Raw genomic sequence first — 22,313 nt, forward strand, 5'->3', positions numbered from 1 at the left:
GGAAGTTAAATCTTTGTTCTTGACAAAGAAGAATTGATAGATCTTGCTGGAATTACAGCATGCAGTACGAAAGCTTCCTTCTGCAACCATATAGATATATTTTACTCATGATCAATAATCTTAACACTGTCTTACCTAAGACATTGTGAGGCTTTATGGATGAAGTTCTCCAAGTGGACGGCAGTCATCTAAGTCTAGCAGTACATTGAAAATGTCATTTGTCACAAATTCTGCAGCTCTTTTACTTGACGAAATGACCAATGGAGCTAAACCAAACTCACTTGAATCCAGCCTTAGGAGTAAAAGTTTGGTCCTTTCACCTGGTCCTGCATCTTTTTAACGTGTTTTTATAGTAATAAATATTCTTCAAAGCAAAAAAAAAAAAAAAAAATCTCAACAAAACCAACAGTAAGGTGGGGTTATGCATTGTAGGTACCTGTGAGAGCAGGGAGTGGGACTAAAGGACAACATAGGTCTGTCCTAGTTCTTTTTCTTGTGTTACTTCCTTGCCCTGGAGATATCCATCAGCAAAAAGACTGCAATTGTTTATTCATCCTGGAATGCTGTTCATGATTTACCTTTTCAGCCCTTTTAGCTGTGATGGTGTACTGTATAAATATGTATTTTGACAAATTTGAATAGGTATTTTATTTATGAAATAGACCATAAAGACTCCTGTGGAGTTTTTGACACCACACCTTGTAATGTGTATTATATCAAGCTGCACTATGCAGCAGTTATGAGGAAAGTACTCTCTGGCTATGCATTTTTTACAGAAAAGCTAATGAAATTCTATTATGCGTGTTCTGTAGCTAGTTTTCAAAAGTTAATAATGTGTTCTGCTTGATTTAGGGCTTAATTCAGCACATGGGCTAATTGCATTCAAAGTTTCATTTTATTTTCAAAGAGCTGGGGATCTTTTTGAGTTATAGATGTGCAACCAGAACACCCTTAACTGGTAAACTTGTATTTTTTCCTCCCTCTCCTTACTTAGAAAGTGTCCAAACCAGTTTTAGTTATAATTTAAAGCATATTTTTCTTGGCCACTCTTAACTACCTACAAGCCCAGAAGAGTGTGACCAGACATCTGGACATCTTGGACTTCAATTGACTGCTCTGATCTCCTGAAAAAATAAAACAAGCCATTCCATGAGCACCAGAGCTAACAGAACCTGGTTTCCTATGGATTTGTGTCCCATTTCCTTTATATCCCAACAAATAATAAACCCAGCTAGAGACAATATATCCTGTGGCTGCTCTGGAGCTACAAGTGTGCTAATTGCCCAGCCAATATGCTTATGCTCTCCGGCTGGTCAGGATGTGTGTGCTGACTGTCTGTCTGGCCTGCACCATGCAGTATATATATCTCCTCTTTCTAGAAAGGCTAAATACCATCGGGGGGGGCAGGAGCGGCGTTGGGTAAAAGGCAGAAAGGTACTTTCTGGCAGTCACGTCTTTCAATAAGTGGTTCTTACCTTTACTGAGCATCCTATATATTAGAAATAAGTTGTCTTTCAGGCTTTTATCCCTTCGTGTTGGCCAAAACAGGTTGTGATTTCACACAGATTTTTGGGAAATGCTAAAATGTTCTTTTCCTTGCTGTTGGTTTTTTTTCAGCTTTCTTTTTTTTGTACAGATAAATGTGCTTTCCAAACTGGTCTGCTTTGCCCACAGTTACCTTCCCTGTTACATTTTCTAATGAAAGTTACTATTTCGTTTGAATTGGGTGCATGATTTGTAATGCAAGGAAAGCATGCCAGTAGTTCTACAGTATTCAGTTTAGCACCTAAATACTATTATTATTAGTTTGTAAGTAAGCTGCAAAGCCTTAGGGTGGGAGCTGAGCGCAACTGCATGAATCACAGATGTAGTTTACGATTGTCAAATGTAAAAGTGTGAAGTCCATATTTAGTTGCTTAAAAAACAAAAGTGAAAACTGCTGAGCTCCCAGAAGTGTTTATGAAAGCCAGGAGTTTGGAATAGTGATTTGGGAGCCTAAATGTAGGATTTCCAAAACAGGTTTAGAGACGTTTGCATCCAGCTCCCAATAATGTTTAATCGGAGCCGAGTGCCTAAGGTGCTTTGAAAATCACAGCCTTCTGAACATAGTTCTGAGGCCCTCCTTTGGAAAAATCTCTGTTATTCAGGGGCAGAGCGGGAAGGGGTATATTTGCCTTCATGTGCATGTGTAGATGGGCAAATGAAGTCATAAAAGAGCATGAATGCCAGGTTCAAAACAAGAAAGAGGCAATGGTTCTTCATGCATTTTGCCTAAGGTTGTTATGGCTGCTAAAAAGAGTTTTGGGTTCAAGGGGAGACTGAATAAGTTCACAGAAAGGAAGTCTATCAAAGGTTACTAAATAAAGAGAAGCCATGTCTAGCTCAGGAAGTCCCTAAGCTAAACATAGGTAGAGGCTGCAGAGTCTTAAGGGGAAGTATCATATGTAATTGCCCTTTTCTAACTCTGCCCTAGACAGATGATACAAGGAGTATCCACAGTAAGCTGGGAACAATTTCCTGTAGGGAAAAAAGGGAAGGATCTTCACTCATGACCCTGTGCCTTGTTAGCACAAGCTGCTAAAATTCATACTCCAGTTTTGGGGAACGTACCTTTGGTGATGAAGCAATATCTCTCCATCCATTATGTCCCAACAGAGGAGCAAGTCACACATGCTCCTAACTAGAGAATGGGTGCTTACAATAGATTCCAGAACCAGCCAAGCAGAAAGACTGGTTTGTTTCAGGAGGGGAAAAAAAAGAAAGAAAAAATAATAAGCAAACCATAAAACATGATGTGATTGAAACTCTCCCAAAAGGAAATAAACAGCAATCCAAAACCTAAAAATGGCAGGAACTCCTTTCATGTTGCTTGTCTTGTTACAGCTGGTATTTAAGGTTTATTTCTAGGCCAACCAATTCTTCTTCCTGGCAGTGCCTGAGTTATCACACACACTCTTGCAGAGTGTGGATTTTTTGTTTTCATTTTAAATTCACAATTTTAGCAAACCTTTCAAGAATGTTTTACACAGTGATATCAGAGAATCAATTATTCAGGCTGGTTTTAGGTAGATTTTCCCTCCTCCATTTCCTTGGTTATTAAAGAAAACAGCAAAATTTGGATCAGGCATTCAGCTCTCTGGTCCAAAACACATTCTTTTTTATTTTAACTGCACTGCATCAAGTTGACATATGACGTGACACGATGTAACATAACATAAACCGACATTACTCTGCATAGCACATTAGAAATTAAAAACAAATATTTCCTTTGGATCCCATTGGTACTATCAGTTTTACTTGCACATCTCTAAATTATGTTTGCTCCTCTCATGCCTTGCCTTTTAGCCCCTTGCTTAGGTGAAGAAGCAGCCTCCCTCTCCTGATAAGTTAGTTAATAACGTGTGTAACATGTTCTTGGCCTGTAGAAATGCAGACAAAAACCAGTTCTCTCCTGTGAAATCTTCAGTGATCTTAAGGCTGGGTTTTTTTGATGATAAGTTGTCATGTCTAAAGAAAAAATAAAGCCTGAAAAAATGAAATAAAATCTGAGCAGGTAATAAAATGTATCTTCATATTCATTGTACAGATAATTATTTGATATACGGAAATCAGAAACATGTGAGTATGATTTAGTAACTGTGAAGTCAGATGTTCTCCATATAAAATCTATGGATTCTTTTCCCATAGGTAAAAAAGATCAATTAATCTTTGTATGGACTTTGGAAACAGTTCTTTTTTTTCTCATTGGTATCAATGAGGAAAATGAGACTCATTTACTCATGGTTTAAAAGCACACTTCTATCTAAGTGCCTTGGTTTTCAGGCTCTGCTTAAAGTCCATTGGGCCTGATTTCCAGAGGTCTTGGTGAGATGTGGTTCATTTTGACTTCTAATGGAGTTGTCAACGTTATGTCAGTGAGAAATTGAAACTTTCGGTCCCTAGTTTGCAGGCATAGTGGAGAAGCATAATAATGATGCTGAGAATAGTTACTGGCTTAGCTAAAGAAGCATGCATGTGGCAAGTTAGGGGTGAAGTACAAATTTCCCAGGCATCAGCTCTGTGATGGTGCTGAGGGACAGTGATGGCAGTGAGGGACACTGAGGTGAGACTTCAGGAAGACCTAACTTGCAGTAAGGGCAGTCGAGCACTTCAGCTGGTTTCTGGAGGAGGCTGTGGAGTTGCTGTTACTACTGCTCTTTAAGAGCAGGTTGGATAAATGTGTGCCAGGAATAAACAGGTACAGGTGATTCTGCATTGCAGCTGGAGAAGGGAAAGGTAATTTCTCCAGGGGTCCCCTTCAGCCCCATTTTCTGTGTCTCCATGTAGGTGTCCTTGGATGCTCTTTAACTACAGCTAGAAAAATGTGCCTGAAGCATCACAACTTCTTTAGCACAGCATTCTGCCTAGGCTGAAAAACCATGATGAGGAATGTGTATTGCATAGTCACAGCTGCATTACACTGCACTGAAGGAATTCTCTGCCTCCTCTGTGTATCATCCATGTCTCCTTTTCTGTAGGTTTGAGTCTGCTATTAATGGGATTTTTATTTTTTTTCAGTGAACGAATTGTAATTTTTTTTGATAGATGCTGTTCACATTAGTGAGTCCAGTTTTGCTACTGCACAAAGTCCTCCCCCTAAAGCAGGCATCATCTTTCAAAAGCAGTCTCAGCCCATGGGTATCCAGTTGGCAATAGCAGTGTGCATTTCTCTGCCTTTTGAGACTCCTTCTTCCAGGAACAGCAGCAAGGAGATGTGGTTAGGACCTATTGTTATGCCAGAAGGATGCAATGCAAATAAATTTGCTGCTCTCTTTGATTGTGAGGCAGTTCAATCGTTGGGTGACTGCAGGGTAACTCAGCATTGTTGGCATGAGTGTGGAAATGTTCTGCTTTTAAGCTGTGGCTTCTCCAACATATGGATGCAAAACATCAATAAGAAATCTCCTGCTTTGCTTGATGCAAATGATTGGTAGACATACCAGCCCCTAAATAGGCATTGCATCATGTTAGTCACGTAATATGGACTTTTAGTTGGTAGCCTGGTGACAATAACTACTACAAGTCAGTCATGTATAAACAACACCTATGATAGCAGAATAAAGTTGCTGTTTCTACAGATAATGTGGGGAAAATACATAAATGAGCAATACAGTTTATAAATGTACATTTTTTATCAGTCTGCCTATATAAAATATGGACAGTACCAGGTCCTGGTGAAGTTGTCTGATGGCTTTTAATTTCACGGGATCATCCCTGCCTTACTGGGACATTAGAATTACCCTCAAAAATACACATGTGATATTTTGAATTCTGCTTCTATTAGTGGACTGGGCTTTGCTCCCACAATACAATTTAAGGGTGGGAGCTCATCCCAGGGGAATTTAACTGTCTGAGAGGAATTACTGTAGTCTTGGATACTTTTTTGTGCTTCCAGAGCTGGCTGCAAAGAGAAAGGCTCCTCCAGAGAGTAATTCCCCATGTATTAAAAGAGATGTCTAAAGCTGGTGAATGAAAGACTTTTTAGACATGTCTTTTCCTCTCTCAGTGAGAGGGAATCACTTAGACTAGACATTTCATGTCTGGAAAGCTGAAGGTTAGGTGGGAAGGCTCCCATCACGCATCTCCAGAGACGTATGGTCTCTGCAAACAAGGGCTGTGCCTGGTCTGATATCATGAGTATGGCTTGTATTTTCCAGAAATGAAATACACTAAAATATTTCACAGGCTTTGTAATAACCTAAACTGTTCAGGTGATACATGATGTTCAACGGGCAAATGTATAGGTTGGAAGATGTGTCCTTGGCTCCTAGCTACAGGTTAGCCTTCCTATGGTGCCCCAAGAATCAGTTGGCCTTTCGTTCCCACCCACTTTGGGAAAGACATCTACTAAAGCCATGAAGCCTCTCTTTTTCAAACATATATATTCTTAGTGGGCATCAGCCCAATGTGCCCTGTAGGACAGATAGATTAGGTCAGAGCAGCATCCTCTAAGTTCTTATCAACTGCTTTTCTCAGACTTGGATTGATCCTGATATGGCGCTTTTGTTTCTCACTCACCTGCAGAGCCTGGCGTTTGCACTGTATTTGGAGACCCTCACTACAACACTTTTGATGGACGGACATTTAACTTTCAGGGAACATGTCAGTACGTTTTGACGAAAGACTGCTCCTCCTCTGCCTCGCCCTTTCAGGTGCTGGTAAAAAACGATGCCCGGCGGACCCGTTCTTTCTCCTGGACAAAGTCAGTGGACCTTGTGTTGGGCAGAAGCACTATCAGCCTCCAGCAGCACCTCACAGTGAAGTGGAATGGGACCCGCATCTCCCTACCTTGCGAGACGCCACAGTTTCAGATCGATCTGGATGGTTATTTGTTGAAAGTGACAACCAAAGCAGGTAGGGCAAGTGTGTGTGTGTGTTTTCCCTGAAGAACTTCTCAAGTGCAATGTGAACAGCAGTCAGTAAAAAAAGCATGATACCAAAGCCAGTCTATCACTCCCCTTCTCAAATGGACATGGGAGAGAAAATATAACAAAAGGCTTGTGGCTTGAGATAAGGACAGGGAGAGATCGTTCACCTTCTTACATAGTGTTTGGGTTGGATGGGACCTTCAAAAGTCATCTAGTTCGACCCCCCTGCAATGACTAGGGATAAGATATGTTATCTCTGAGATGCTAACACCATCGCTGATGGGCTCAGCTTTGGCCAGAGGTGAGTCTGTCTTGGAGCTGGCTGGCATGAGCTCTATCATACATAGAGAAAGCTTCTAGCAGCTTCTTACAGAAGCCAGCCCTATAGCCCCCTCTGCTACCAAAACCTTGCCATGCAAACCCAATACACAGGGTCATTGATTGATGCTTAAAGGTGAGAGCAGAGAGGAGATCAGTTCTTACACATATCATTCATGGTTTTATCCAGTTGCAGCAACATAGCTTACAGTCTAAGTCAGCAATTATATAAAATCATTAGTTACTAATGGCTAGAATGAGTTTAAGTTGTCAAATTATGGGAATATTTCACTGTGGCTACCCAGCAAAATGGAGGCCCTTGTTGGAAAACCCTAGCTTAATTTGCTGTTCAGTGCCATCGTGTTGGGCTTGCTTTGTGCTCAAGTAAGAGTTTGTCTGCAAGGAATAGAGTCCAAAGCACCAGAAGCAAAGGGAAATCAGACGTTTCAGAGAATCTGGTACCTTATTTATGGAAACAGGGGAGGGAGATGCAGACTCTCAGGTCTTTTGAGTCCTAGAAAATGCATTAACTGTCAAAAAGCTGAACCAAAGAACTTACATTTGTTTTGATAAAACTATTCTGAAACTACAGTATCCTTGCATAGATGAATCCTGAGGGGAAGTTTAAAATGTTCTCATTAGCATGTGTTAGGTACTACCGTAGTCCTGAGAGATTTCACGCACACAGTGAAGTACTGTTTCAGTGAGAATACCATTTACTGTTAATTCAATTAAATGCCATGTGAAAGCAGTGAAACCAATCTTTCTTATGGAGTGATATGGTCACAGGCGTGACACATAGTCATACTCATTATCTAGCATCACTTTTTTTGCAAGGCGGGACACTAAGCACCCACTGTTGAGCTGAGAATTTAGACACCTGTTTATATAGCCCCTGGAAATGTAAGTCTACATAATGTGGATCCCAGCTCTGGGCTCATTCCTCAAAGTGGCAATGCAGATTTTTGTGGCTGTCTGTAAAATGCACACAAGTTGACCATTATTCACAACTTCTAATTAAAAGCATCTTGAGGGTTTCTCTTTGCAGCCAGCTGAACGCTATGAATTCTGGCTATGTGGAATTCATTAGCCAACCACAGGCCAAGGCAAGGTTTTCCACTGAAGATGAATGACAGCTAATCCTGCTGCTATTCCATTTGTCTCTGGTGCAAGCCTAATAAATGACTGTACACCACCTTGTCCATGTGTTGGCAGAGGGAGTGCAAACATGGCATATGACAACGCACCAAACAGTGTGTAATCCATGCAGATTATAGCCTAAATAATTCCTCCCCTTGGCAGAGCAGGATCAGGTTTCTCTTGCTGAATGCAGCACGATGGGCCAATTCCTCTTTTCCTTAGCATGTAAGGCCTGGAAAGCAGTAGAACAGCATGGCTCCATTCTGCTGGGAGAGGACAAGCAGCAGAGAGGAGGGATATGCTGAGTAGAACTGGTTTAAGGACAAACTTTTTGTTCCACAGGAAATTATGAGTGCTGGAGGGGGAAAAAATGGAGGATTTTCTGTTTCAGAACGAAATACAGATTTAAAACAATAGATATGCTTTCCCATGGTAGGGTGAGAAAAAGGATGAGGGGAGCAGAAGTAATGAAAAATAAACAAAACCATTGCACTACAAGCAAAATTCAAAGTAAAATTAGGCTGGGAAGTGCAGGGTCTGATGCTTACAGCTCAGCCAGCATTCCCACAGCTTTTGGTTTCCCTTTTGGAGAGCTGGGAGCTGAGCCCTGGATAAAACAGGGGAGCCCAGAGTTTCAGGAAGCCTTGTGGTCCCTGGCTACAGAGTGATCTGCATGCAGGGGTGTCCTGGAGTTGCATACCCTCAGAGTCCAGGTTTCCAGGCAGCCCACCAGGCGAGCTGGCAGGAAACTAGCTTGGAGCCTTGCCTGTGCTGTGTTGGAAGTTCACTGAATGTGATATGTCTCCCTGAAGCATTTCAGTTCTGTTGAATTGGCATTTTCCAGTGAAAACCTGTTTTGTTGCTGAATTCCTCACCAGCTGTAGCCCTGGATGCCATACAGCAGTGTTTCTGGCACCCTGCACTTGCAGGTACTTTGTCATGGGTATGCTTGGGTGGTGGTGTTTCTTGTGTAAATCTGTGTGCTAAAAAAATGAGAGAGCAGAGGTCAGAGGGCTGGTGTCACTTATCTGTCTCTCTAGTGCAGGAGCACTTTTTGTTGTTTCTGTGTTGATCTTTTTCCCAAAGCTTCTTTGCTGAGGTTTTCTGTACTGCTTTGGCACTAAATCCTTAGGGACAAGTGGTCTGCCAGTTCTTGAGGATGCCTTTACCATGAAAAATCAGACAGAACAATTGATGGGAGTTCCCAGCATGGGGAACTCAGTGTGCGATGTGCATAAATCCAGAAGGATTTTTTTTTTAAATGCAGTAGAGCACATAGTGTGCCAAGTTAAGAAATCAAGTAACAAGTTGGTTAAGCATCCGTCAAAGAAAGGGGAAAATTGGAAAACCTTAAAATGTAACTCAGAGAATATCCCTTTTCTGCATATCCCCAGATGGGACAGATGCTGCATCTTTTGGCTTCACATCTCTTGCATTCTTGTCCAAGTGAATGGGAAACTCATCCATTTTGGGGTGGGGGGGAGGAAAGGATTTATAAGCACGAATAAACTCTTCCAAACAATTTCTTACTACCAACGAGACCATTTCAAACATTGCTCTGTAGCGTAGTCCTGTCTGTCACAGCTCTTGCTGGTTTACAGAAACCAACTGAGCTTTCTGCTTGTGACCAAACAAAAAGGCACACTCTGCACAGTGCCATCAGGGTCCATCAAAATTATCATGCATGTAGGAGTAAATACCCTTCCTCATTACCCCAAAAGGGACAGAAACCTTCAGGCTGTTGATCACAGCTAGAAATTGTCCTGCGATCTAAGCAATTACAGTAGAATATACAATACCCAGCTAGAGGAAAGGGCATCCTTTTGTCATAGTTCAACTATGAATCTCTTAAATTCCGTAATCAAAGCAGGATTCTCTAATCTAAAAATGTGTATTTTTTGTATGCTGAGATGAAAAGTAATGAATTTGTTTTATTCTTATTGGCATACTGATTGCTCAGAGAGCAACATCTAACACGTAGATTAACAATTCTCACAGAGTACACATGGATCTTCAGGATAATTTTATAGTTAACCTTTTATAATGAAGGTGATGGGTGTCACTGAAAGTAAGTCTTGGCTTGAGGAAAAAGAGAAGTTGTAAAAGGAAATTTAAGATATAATCATTAGCTGGTCTTAAAGTCAGCAGCTTTTGAGGGAGCTCAGTTGGGGAAGAAGTTGAACACTGCATTAAAAACTGGAGTTATTTTCTGAAGAGAACTGAGAATTTGGATATTGATGCTTCAAGCTTTGTGAAAGTTCATATGATTCTCAAGTCTGAAGAAATCTTAGTTTATAAGTTAATGGAAGCTTTTTATAAATGCCAGGACAACAGTATTAATCTGGTGTCTGCAAATCAAGCTGTGTTTTGTTTTGTTCAGTGTTGTCAGAAGCAAAGACAGCTGGAGTTTGAATTTGTCCAGCAATGATAATGTATGAAGCAGCTTAAAAGGCAGCTTTCCTCCTTGCCACTGTGCTGGCCTTGTTAACAACTGTAGTCTTGCACAATTTCTCAGTTGTCTGGGTGCAAAGTGCCTTTGGAAGAGGACACAGTGGCTCTAACGGTTGGACTTGATGATCTTAAAGGTCTCTTTCAACCTAAATGAGTCTATCAAAGCTTGGTTTATTAGATAAATTGAAGCTGCTTTCAGTAATAGTCAGCTCAGGACATATTTATCCTACGGTTGCTAACCTATAGTGATAAGATGCAATAGACTATAGTGATAGTTGGTGCAGAATTATCTGCACATCCTTGCTGGGTACGTTTTTCCCCAAACCCTTGGTGGCATGGTGTAAACCATACAAGCACCAAGACAGGATGAACCAATGGCCAAGAACCCCTTCTATAGCCGTAATTGCCATTTGAGCCTCATCCTGTTACTCTGCAGTGTGGATAAGAATTGTCATAGGAGGCAATGGGATGTGTTGCTAAAGGAAGCATTCCAGCTTTGAACTGAGTTACTGGTATGATAATTACTTACATGAGGATAGGACAGGATCTGGATCACATAGTGACAAGCATTGATTTACAAGAGAAAAAGGTGGTGCTAAGCCAGCCCACACAGCAAATGTAGAAAGCTGGAGCAAAGCCCTGGTCCTGCAACACAGAGCAATGCTGTTTGGTATTCTTGGTCAGGGAGGGAGAAGAGGGTAAAATCTGTTTTATCCTCTTTAAAAGCAGATTCTTGTGTTTATCCTTAACTAATCACTGTGCACAGGTACTTAAGGGAATAAATTATCAGCAAAATGATTTGTTATCTTCAGGTGCAGCGTTACTGCAGAGATGTGAAGTAGCATTCATCAGACATTGGAAATAATTAAAAGAAAGTCTGGTTTGGGTAGAAGTTAAGCAGCAGTGATTCTTGGCGGTGTTTTTGTTCCATATGATACTAAAATTGCTTTCCCTTATGAGATACGTATTTACTCCTTTGAATTGACAGTCACCCAAGTAAATACTAGAAGTTTAGCTTCCACCTGATGTCTGGGCTCTCTCAATTATAGCTGGGAACAGAGAGGCATTTAGAAGTTAGTTTATTCCCTTTGTATTAGACACCCTGAGCTGCCTGTTTCTCTCCATCAAAGACAGTGCTCAGACAGCTGACTTGAACTAGATACCTAGCTTTTAGGTGAGTACAGACAGATAAAATGTGTTTCACCTGCAGAAGCCAATTTTTGAGGTACTAGAAGTGCAAAAGCCTACTGTAAAACAGACTAGCAGAGTGCTTGCATCTCACCCACCAGGTGAAGGTTAGAGATTTACCATCATTCCTTAGTGTTGCTGACTGAGGAAGACAGCTTCAAAAAAGACACCTTTTGAAGAAACAGTTTGAATTGAGTTCAGAATGCTTCTTACTACAGTTTTATCCTCTGACATATCGCTGTGGTCCACTTTTTAACTCTCTTCACCCACACAAAATAAGGTACTTGTATTCCAGCCCTAATCATTCTATGATTCTGTGATTCTGTGTTCACTCAAATGAGCAATCAGTGTCAGCTTTGCAGGCAAGAAAAGGGTGTTTTCCATAAGCTGATCACTGGTGGAGTCTCATGGGACATGGGCACCTTTGTATGTCCGTGTCCTGTGCAGTGGGTGACAATGGCTGAAATTCTGTGTCTCCTGCGAATTCAGGTAGAAATTTGTCCTAGCAAATTCCATTTGCAGAATTTTGCAAGAGCCCTCTTTCCACGTTGAGAGGAGTTCTGCCTTGGCTCCACATTTTTTTAGGATAACCCCACTCATTAGCAAGGAGGAACAAAAATAAACAGAGGCAGGCATGAGAGTATTGTAATTGAATGTGATTTAAGAAACACTACAGTTGCCAGAGGCACTTACTGGGAGGTATATAGAAACCTAACAACATTATCAGAATGAAGCCAATGGCTTTGTTTAGGTTCCCATGAACACTGTTTCACAAACACAAGGCAGTGTTTTTTATCCTCAATTTCTTCTTATTTTCTTTTGTGTGTGTGTGTGTGTGCATGTTTTTTGTCTCATCCCTTTATTAGGCTTGGAAATCTCATGGGATGGAGACAGCTTTGTGGAAGTCATGGCTGCGCCTCATCTGAAGGGCAAACTCTGTGGTCTGTGTGGCAACTACAATGGGCACAAGCGAGATGACCTGATCGGGGGCGATGGGAACTTTAAGTTTGATGTGGATGACTTTGCCGAGTCCTGGCGTGTGGAGTCCAATGAGTTCTGCAGCCGCCCGCAGAGAAAACCTCTGCCCGAGCTCTGTCATGGGACGGTTAGGGTGAAACTCCGAGCCCATCGGGAATGCCAGAAACTCAAAGCGTGGGAGTTCCAGAGCTGTCATTCAACGGTGGATTATACCACATTTTACCGGTAAGCGTGGCTTGCTGTGGAAGGAGATGTGAAGTTACTGTGCGAGGAGCAAAACCACAGCTGGCCCCCTTTCAGTAGCATTTGAGCACATAATTTGAGCTGCTTTTGCTGTGAATTAATATACAGGCCTAGAGTTATGATGAGCTTTTCTGAGTCAGGAATCAAGAGAAGATGACCCTGAGCTAATAAAGACCTGAGCAGTCAGTAGTGAGAAGGGCAGGCAGGCTTGTGGTCACCTAGAGAAAAAGTACTTTTGGAGACTGAGTAGAGAAGAGGAAGAGACTTCAAGTCATTTCAAAGTCAGCTGTGAAGTTGAGGCTGACATAAATTGCTATTGCTTGTGGTCCAGAGAAGTGTGTCTTCCCAGAAGCATTTTTTAAATGACTTCATTAAAGCAGGGATATGAAATATTAGTAGTGCCTGTTGGATGGTGTAGTTTGTGAGCTGGGAATTTGCAAGGAGAGAGTTAACAGAAAGTTCAGTGCGTGCCCATCCTGCCCTGGGAGCAAAGGAAGACAGACGAGGATCTAGAAGCCTTCTCTGAGTGAATTATTCAAGGTTTTTATTTTTTAAATGCTTCCAGTCTAAACCACAGAGCCATCATTTCTGTTCTTTAATTGGCATGAGTTTATTTGCCCCTCACTCAGTAAATAAAATTGGCTTTTCTTCTGATTGTCTGACATGAAAAGATAAAAGTAAAGCCAAGTCACATTTGTATGGTGGCGGATGGAGCTGCCTGATCTCTGCGCTCCCAGCTTTCCCCACTTATGCACATCTGTTGAACTGTTGGGCTTATTAGGAAAAGCTTTCTAAAATGACTCCATTTCCCTTATGAATTGCCTTTCCTCTTCTTTTATAATGAGACAGAAAGACTTTTATCTAGCCCAGCAGAATGTCTGGGACTGGGAAATGCTAGAAGACACACAGCTTGGCTTGTAGTCTGTGTGCTTCTGCATTTAGTTTGCTATAGTGTATCCCTGTGCTAGCAGCCTGGCAAATAGTGAAGATTAGATTGTGTGCAGGTTATAATACTTTATCTTTTCCAATGGCTGGAGGCACAACAGAGAGCACTAGAGATGCTAACACACACACAGAAGGTCTGTTGAATACATTTCAGCAACATTCCCATCTCACTTCCATCGTCCTCTAAAGGTAAGTGATGACAATGCAAATGGAAAACAGACACAGAGAGATTTGTTTCATTTTGCAGTGGATTTTTTGTCCCTTTTTAAAAGTAGCTAGTGATTAATTTAGTGCAATACACTTCCTGACACCACAGTGGAAAATGATTTATATTTTGGCTACAGCAGCCAAAAAAAAAATCTCTACATGCTTGCATGGAGCATTTCTGTTCCTTAAGAATAATGTATTCTATTTGTTTTGGAAAGACAATGAAATCAAGCAAATATTTAATTTGATTATATCCTTTTGTAGAAAAGTCTGTTTTTCCCTAAGGAAATTTTATGTTGAAATGACCATCATATTCTGTCAGAAGTAGCTGTTAGCTTGCTTCCATGTAGATGTTGCTAGCTGTTAGACTAGATTCCAATACAGGAATCAAAGATAAAATATAAATTAAAATTAAATAATGGTATTTAGTAGAATGGTACTTCTTGTTAGAAACTGACAAAGTTGGAGCAGGCAATTTATCCAATGACCATGGCCATTTCTCATACAAGGAAATTCCCAAAAGGGGGTCATGATTATGGGACAAGCATTCAAAGGAAGTTCTGGGAATCTTTCTAACATAAATCTTTGCCTATACAAACACACGTGCATTTGTGTATATTAGTATAAATAAGTGTGCTTAAGAGATTTGCATTTTTTGTGTATTATTTTTAAAGAACTCATTGCTGCTGATGTGGTTTTGCAGAAAATTTAAATGACCATTAAAAGAAATTTAAACTGACATTTACAGCTTTTCACTGGGGTGTTTCAAAAAAGCATCTTCAGTCAATGTTTTCTAATTTCAGGCTGGGTGTAACTAAATAGTTTTCCAATTCTGCTTTACTAACTATGGACAAGCTTCTAGCAGTAAGAGAAGTGATGAGGCAGAATGGTAGGGTCAGGTTCTTTTGGTTTATTATCCATCTCCTCTTTGAATGAATAGCTTCAAATGGAAATAGTGTTTCCATTTGAAATACTGCATTTTCAAGAGTTAACCTTTCTTGGTCATTCTTGCCTATATTATCAACATTGCCTCATTTTCATTATGCTGCTCTGGTAGTGACCTGCTGTTAATCAGAATTCTCAGAAATAGAAATAAACTCAGCAGGAACTTTATGAATCAGGGTGTGTTTTCTCCAAATACCAGTGAAAAAAAGGCAGTGACCAATGCATTGCAAACATTTGTCTGACCCTGTGTTACTGAGGAGGTTTCTGTGAAGAGGTCTCAGATTGATTTTGTCTCCTTCTCTTTGCAGCTGCAGTTTCTCTTTTTGTTAGCCATCCAAAAAACATACACAGCAAGATTGTCATGATTGTTAGGTGAAAAGGATATGGTTAATGTTTTAAAAGAGTAAAGATCTAGCTGCATTGTTGTGAGGTTAAAAACGGTTAACTCCTGAGCTTGACTTTGATAGAACTGTGACACCTTAGGAGAAATGGTTGTGCACCTTGCCTTTAACCCTTCTTTTTTGACATTGTGACCTTGGTGACGTGTTTCTCTGCAAAGCATATGGTAGAAGAAAGCACCAAGAAACTATTTTGGAATAGTCCTGATTGCAAACTAACAATTTTAGCATCTCCTTTTATACCACTCTTTTAATTCTTTGTTTTGTAACTAGACACGTTTTACGGGCTTTTAATTGTGGTTTGCTTTGTTTATTTTTGAGTTGGTATTTTTGGTTTGTCTTTAATGCGTTGCTAGTTGTTCAGTACTCATGAATAACACTATAAAAATAACCCTTAGGGTTCAACTTTATGGAGGCAAGTTCATTAAGCAGGGAAACAGTTTTGAATTTCCAGGATATTTCAGTAAAATTTAGGTGAAGAAGACGCTATCAGTGACACTCATTGCCATTGCCACTTGTCTATTTAGAGATTTTAATATGGCTAAACATCCTTGCCAAAGAAAGTTACCAAGGTTACTCAGTAGCAGGCTTTTAGAGGGGATACTCTGACCTCTTATGCAATAAAGCTTGAACTCAGACTCCTGAAGCTGCTGTTGAGTATAAGCAATATTAAAAATACTTGGTAACATGTGAATCTCTCATACTGCTGTTACCAGAAAAAGCTCTATCACATTATTAAGAACTATTATGGTACTATTTAAGCTCTTGGATGAAGATTTGGGGATCTTAGAGGACCTGAGGAAGGAGAAGACAACTTTTTGTGCTCACCAAGCTGTACTCCATGGCTGATCTCATTGTGTATCTTTGGGGCAGGAGCCTGGAGGAGACTCCAGCCCCAGTGAGATTAGGGAGCAATGCGGCGTGGGAGACAGGTCTCTAGTGTGCACCCATCCATGCCTGATGCCTCTCAGGAACCTCCTTGGAAGGCAACAGGCAGCCCCAAACAGGGGTGCAGGGACTGACAGCAGTGCTGAAGTTGGGCTGAAGGAGACACCATAAAAGAAAGCACAGGACTGACTAACACTTTTAGAGTCTGCCTTCATTAGCATCTGTGGCTCTCTGGTAGACTTTTTTGGTTTTTAATAGTTTGGTATCACCAGCAGCTTTGACATGTGACATCAACATGGTATCAGTATATCACCCACCTCTAATACACTTACATAGTAGCTGAGTTTATAAATGAGTAGTTAGACATTGCTCAAGTCTAACTTAACTCTCACTGCTGCCATAGCTCTGGAAAAATATTCAATGTCTTACTTTTGCCATGCAGCAGACTTCCTTATTTGAGAGTGGAAAATCTGTGCTTCTAAGTCTTGAAACAAGTCTTTTTATTATTACTCTTCCTATTTTTATATTTTTGTTAATGCCACTATTATTGTCACGTTTTAACAGCAACAGCATACACTTAAGTTATATACATACCTATTGCAACGTACATACTTCAGTCACTCTTTTTTAATTGTCCTAAGAGGTATGTTTTCTCTCAAACACTTGAATTTAGTCATATTTGGCATTTTATAGCCATTTTATAGTAATTAACATAGTAATAGCCTCATTGTTTGAATCTGTGAATCAAATGCATTCAGGAACTGCAAATTGACTTTATTGCAATTTTTGTCTTTAATGTTCTTTGTGACTCTGCTGACATTACTCCATCTCAGCTCCTGGTTAGTCAGTTATTGATTTTCTATCCATTAACCAGGTAGCTGTATGCCATTAACTGCTGCATTTTTGCAGATTTTCTAAAGAATTCTGTTTAACCAGTGAAAATATTATTGATCAAAGTTGGAGTATAAATTGCAGTGTTGTTTGAGTCCATCAGCTCCCTGTTACTAAGTTTGACAGATATGCCATGAATGGCTGCAGAGAGCATGTGAGCTGTAGCATTGCTAAGTTAATGCAAGCACTATTTAAAAGATGGAGACCAAGGGTTTGTGGCTTTGAAGCAAAAGGCTTAAAGGTTTTTTTTTCCTGTTAACAATGGTGTCCTACAGCTGTAAATTCATGTGGTTATAGCCCTGTGTTCGCTCAGCAGGATGGTGCAAAAGAAATTTAGGCTGAGGGACTTCAAAAAAGCTGTCTTCAAGTGTTAAAGGGTTGGGTGGAACTGGGCTCTCTGAAGCACTCTGTTTGCTGCCAAGGGTGCATATTGCAAAATACACAATAAAAGAAATAAGGGTTTCTGGTCCTGTCTGTGTCTGTGGGCACAGCAGTGGGCTGTGTTGCTCCAGGGCTCATCTGTGGTGTGACCAAGGGTGGCTGTAGCTCTGAGTGCTCACCAGGATCATTTCTGTCCCAGCTCCTGCACCAGTGGCTTTCCACTCTCCCCAGGGCAGAGCAGCCTGTCCACCTCTTTCAAACAAGCCAGTGGTGATGGCTTGAGGACAGGACTGATGGCATGGACCTTGGCTTGTCCCCTTGCTGCCCTGGCGCAGAGCAGGGGCTGTTGTTCCCACTCGCCCTTGTGCTAAGATAGGGATGTTTTTGCACATGTCTGACTGCCTGCCCAAAACTTGCCCTGAGTCTGAGTACTAGCAGCAGTGTAACCACAACAAAGAGGAGCTCAGGATGAAACAATTTACTCAGCTTCTTGGGCAAATTGTCACTGAGCAGCTGTATGACCCACAGAGCTTCTGGTTAGAATGGAATTTGAACATATTTGAAATAATAATTGTATTTTTTTAAGCAAATCTGTACCAGGACTCAAGTTTCCTATGAGCTGGAAGTGCCACTTTCCAGTCTACTCTGTTCAGCATCTTTGGGTCTTCCAATCCTCTGAAGTTACCACTGGAGCTTTAGTTGCTTGCATTAAGAGCTTAATAATTCAGACTTTCTGTACAGAATTTCGCTGCTTTATATCATTCTACTTATACAAGGCGATCCTTTGCAGATCTGCATTGGAGAAATGCACAGAAGACTAGACCTAAATGGACAGAGCCAGTGTTCCCAACCTTTACAAGAGCACTGGTGCTTGGGAACATATTCTCCCACCTGCTGCCTTTACTTTATGCCTCTATATGAATCGACATTATTCTCCAAACCACTTCTAAATATCAGCCTGTGCTGTCTTGTGTATTGCCATGATGAACTCGCTGCCTGAGAGGTGAGAGGCATCATGACTTAGATGATCGTAAGGTCCTTTCCAACCCTAACTATTCTATGATTCTGGTGGCTGGCAGTGCTATCAAATGGGAGAAAACAGACTTTGTAGTGTCCAGCACACTTTGGGATTTCTAGCAGCGAGCAGCAAGCTTTGCTATCTGTGTGCTGTTGGTAAGGAGTACTGCAGAAATGACATATATATAAGACTATAGATCACCACTGTGTTAAGCGTCCTCCTTGAAGTATTTTTCATCTGATGTAGCCAAGAGTGGGTGCAAGCTGCCAGAAAAAATACTGTTTAGATTTAATGATTAGAAGTTTAGATTTGGACAAATAGGTTTCAGTGGTCAGAAAAGATAAATCTGAAGCCAAGCTGAGCTCAATTATCTGCAGATCAGGATTCTTCTTAATCTTCCCCCACACCCATGGCCCTGGTGGGGTATTTTTCATGTAACCAAGACCCATCCACTTGTGCCTGTTTAGAAAAGTACCTCAGGAATTTAGGGCCAGAAAACATTCTTCTCTTTGTATCAGTGGTTATTACAGCTGTAAAACATTGAAGCAGTGCCAGAGGAGTCACAGATGTCTCCTTTCCTGTTGAGGTATTGCAAATGGGGGGGGTGAAGGTGGAGAGGGCTCTAAACTCTGACAAGACAGTGGTGTTGGACAGACACCATTCACCTGGGACCATCCGTGGCTTGCTTCCAGCTGGAAAGCGCATGCTTCCCTGATGACCCACTTTGTGCTTCCCTATATGGAAAGTTAATGATTTTATTCTTTTAAAAAAGAAAGATTTTTTTAGTAGGAAAACCAGATGAAGCAGCCATACTGCTCTGTGATAAGAACCCAGGAAAGTTTCCTTTCTTCAAAGGGTGGCGTGTCTGGAATGTGTTTGTTTTGCTTACCTAATTACATGATCACAACCCTACCTGACACTGTTCTTTTACGCAGAATGAGATGTTGTTTCCTACTGGTTGCAAGTGCAATATGAGGCTTCTTTTCTCTCCTTTCCAGGAATGAACTCAATTTGCGATTATCATGCATTCAGGTATATAGAGACTTATTACAAAAACCTGCTTCTGCCTAGTGAAACTTAATTTCTTTCTGGTTTATTACCTGGCTCAATGAAATTCAAGTCAGGTGTTTCATAACCTAATACTGTCTTCCTCATTGCCCAGTGTCTGACAGATGTGAGAGTCTGCATGTGGAAATACAAGGTCAAAAGTGATCCTGAAGGATGGTAGAAACTGTGGAGAAGCAGGGAGAGGGAGAGTCATTGAACAGAAAAGCAGGGTACCATAAATGCTCTTGATGTCTGCTCTTCCTATCATTGTGAAGCAGAATTCACCAAGAGCTGGATTGTTCACCCACTAATAGGGAACGTGAGCTGGGATTAGACCGTCGTGAGACAGGTTACTTTTACCCTACTGATGATGTGTTGTTGCAATAGTAATCCTGCTCAGTATGGGAGGAACCGCAGGTTCAGACCCCTGTTGCGTGCGCTTGGCTGAGGAGCCATTGGCGCGAGGCTACCATCTGCGGGCTTGTGCCCGAATGCCTCTAAGTCAGAATCCCACCTAGACGTAGTGATACCGCAGCGCCGCGGCTGCCTCGGTGGGTTCACGATAGCGGTCACTCGAGGTTGACCCAGGAAATGACTGTCTTGCTCAGAATGTGCGGGTTAAAGCCCATCCTGAATCTTCCTTAGTGAAGACAGGCCTTCCTCATAGGGGAAGGAAAACTCCTATCGTCATACCTGGGCTGATGGAGCTTGTCTAGCCTTGTATGGGCTTCCATCTCGGAGAAGGACACTCTTACAAAACCTACGACCTGTGGGCTTTGCTGTCACCGTCCTAGCTAACTAGGCTGTGGCAGAGTCAAACCTCAGGTGTAAAGGGTGGGGCCAGTTGTGCGCAAGCGGCGTCTCACCTAAAAACTGCGCTCAAAACACCACCGCGCAGGCTGGAAGGGCTCACTCTCACCTGTCTGAAGGGACGGGCGAGTGTCGAAACAGCAGGTGGCAAGGTGCCTGGGTAGCTGCAGATCCAACCGTGCATGCAGGCAGACCAGTGCGTGGGTAGCTTGAGATCACTCAGGAAATGACAGTCCTGGTCGGACACTCCCTGACTGCCTAAACACCCTTTTTTCCAACCAGATTTGCATATCCCTTGGTCATCGTGCTTGTAGTAAGCGTGGTTAAAGCTCTTCCCAAGTCTTCGCTCGCAAAGCCAAGCCATCAATATGACTGCATTCTCAGAACTTGTTGTTTGTGAATTACCTTTAACAGAGGTTTGGTAGGGTGGTTTTGTTTGTTTTACTACCATGCCTTGGAGACGCGGGATAAGATCCTGATGCATTGAAGTCAGTGGGAATTTTGCTGTATTTGAGTGACAGGTTTTCATCATTGTGACTGTTCCTCTCCCATGCAGTTTTACTGCACTAATCTCTCACATCAGTTAGTAATCACTGGTTAGCCTTGCTGTACCACAGACAATTTAAGGAAGCTTCAGCTGGTTCAGAGACGGTGTGTCCATTCTTCAGTGGGCAAAAAAAACATTCAGATCGGGGCTCCTAGGTCCTATCTGCTTGCCACATTTTTCCAAGGGGAAATCTAAGGGGTGTCTTTCCAAGGCAGAAGTCCTAATTTATTTGGTCATAGGCAGCTGAGTTAACTAACTTGAGTTCACTTGTGGTTCTTTCTTCTTGGCTGTAAGAAGTGTGTAGGAGAAGACTGCAGTGCTAGGTCTGCTGTCCCTCCCATTTTTCAAAGCTTATCTGATAGGCTTTTAAACATGCCCTAGGCATAACTTCTCTAATATTAAGGTTCCCCATCTCAAATATCCTTATTTAAGCTACAATCTTAAGATGTCACTGTTTCACAATAAGCATGAGTGTGCCCTAAGACTATCACAAGCACACCCCTCTTGCGTAGAGTAATAATTACTTCACATTAATAATGATACTAATTTCACATTCTGGAAAACACCCCCAATATTTCAGTCATAGAATACAAGGCATGGTTTTTAAAGGGGAGAGCAGGTGTGGCGAGGAGCTGGTAAAAGAGCAGAATGATATCCTCCCTTGTGGACATGTTTTAAAGAACACTACAGGCCATTTGGTGTAATTCAATCCATTGCCAAAGCCAAAATGCAGCAACACTGAAGTCTTCTTTTTAGCTGCAAAAAGCAATCCTGTTTTTTTGGGAGATGCTGTTCAGAGAAGCTGTCAGCATCATCAGAGGAAACCACCCTCTGTCTCTGTCAGGTACCGCAGGATTTTAACTACAGCTGCTACAGAACCCAAGACCACTGTTTGATCTCATTTTAATTAACCTCTAAGGTTCACAGCAGGGTTTTCTTTGCTGGCTTGTTTTAATTTCATTTTAGCTTTTTATGTTTTCAGCTTCACTGCAGTATTGATTTTAAATACAATCCAGAGATGCTTAGCTGATGGTAATGTGTCTATTGCTGTGAATAAATAATTCAAGAAACCAGCCCATCAGATCTCACATTCTGTCTTGGGCAGGGGCTAATATGTGTTGCAAGGAAGAGGAAACCCACCCATACTGTAGCTGGCCAAATGTGCCATGTCATAGATGGTGGAGGAATTCCTTTCAGACCCCTGAGATGATCAGTTTACATCTCATAGCATGAAATTTTAATTACCTTTCCTATAACATGCATAACTGCAAAGCTACTATATTTCAGCTCCTATTTTAAGCCACCTGCAGTATATCCTGCCTAATTAGACACACAGCAAAGATGAACGAGGGTGTTTATAAGCAGGCAAATGAGATGAATTTGTGGGAAATGTTTTAAAAATAAGCTTAACCTAATCCTCCTGTTATTCTTATGAGTTCATTTATGCTTCTGGCAGGATAACCAGACAAAGCAGGACGTGAGCTGTGACCAGCACAAAAACTTTCCTGTAG

General features: G+C 41.4%; 1 protein-coding gene across 7 annotated transcripts in view; it reads left to right on the forward strand.

Moving 5' to 3' along the window:
* The window catches only part of BMPER (BMP binding endothelial regulator), a 144,835-nt gene that overhangs the window by 88,628 nt on the left and 33,894 nt on the right, over positions 1-22,313 (forward strand). For 5 of the 7 annotated variants that reach the window (XM_062625517.1, XM_062625521.1, XM_062625520.1 and 2 more), the window contains 2 exons: positions 6,064-6,393; positions 12,371-12,707. In XM_062625517.1, the coding sequence (XP_062481501.1) occupies positions 6,064-6,393; positions 12,371-12,707 (667 nt within the window). The remainder of the gene's footprint in view (positions 1-6,063; positions 6,394-12,370; positions 12,708-22,313) is intronic. The other 2 variants (XM_062625518.1, XM_062625523.1) reach the window with 2 other exon arrangements.

The sequence above is a fragment of the Pezoporus occidentalis genome, unplaced genomic scaffold, assembly GCF_034315485.1.
Source record: "Pezoporus occidentalis ecotype Australia unplaced genomic scaffold, CSIRO_AGI_Poc_V1 ctg28, whole genome shotgun sequence".
In the NCBI taxonomy this organism is placed as follows: Eukaryota; Metazoa; Chordata; class Aves; order Psittaciformes; family Psittacidae; genus Pezoporus; species Pezoporus occidentalis.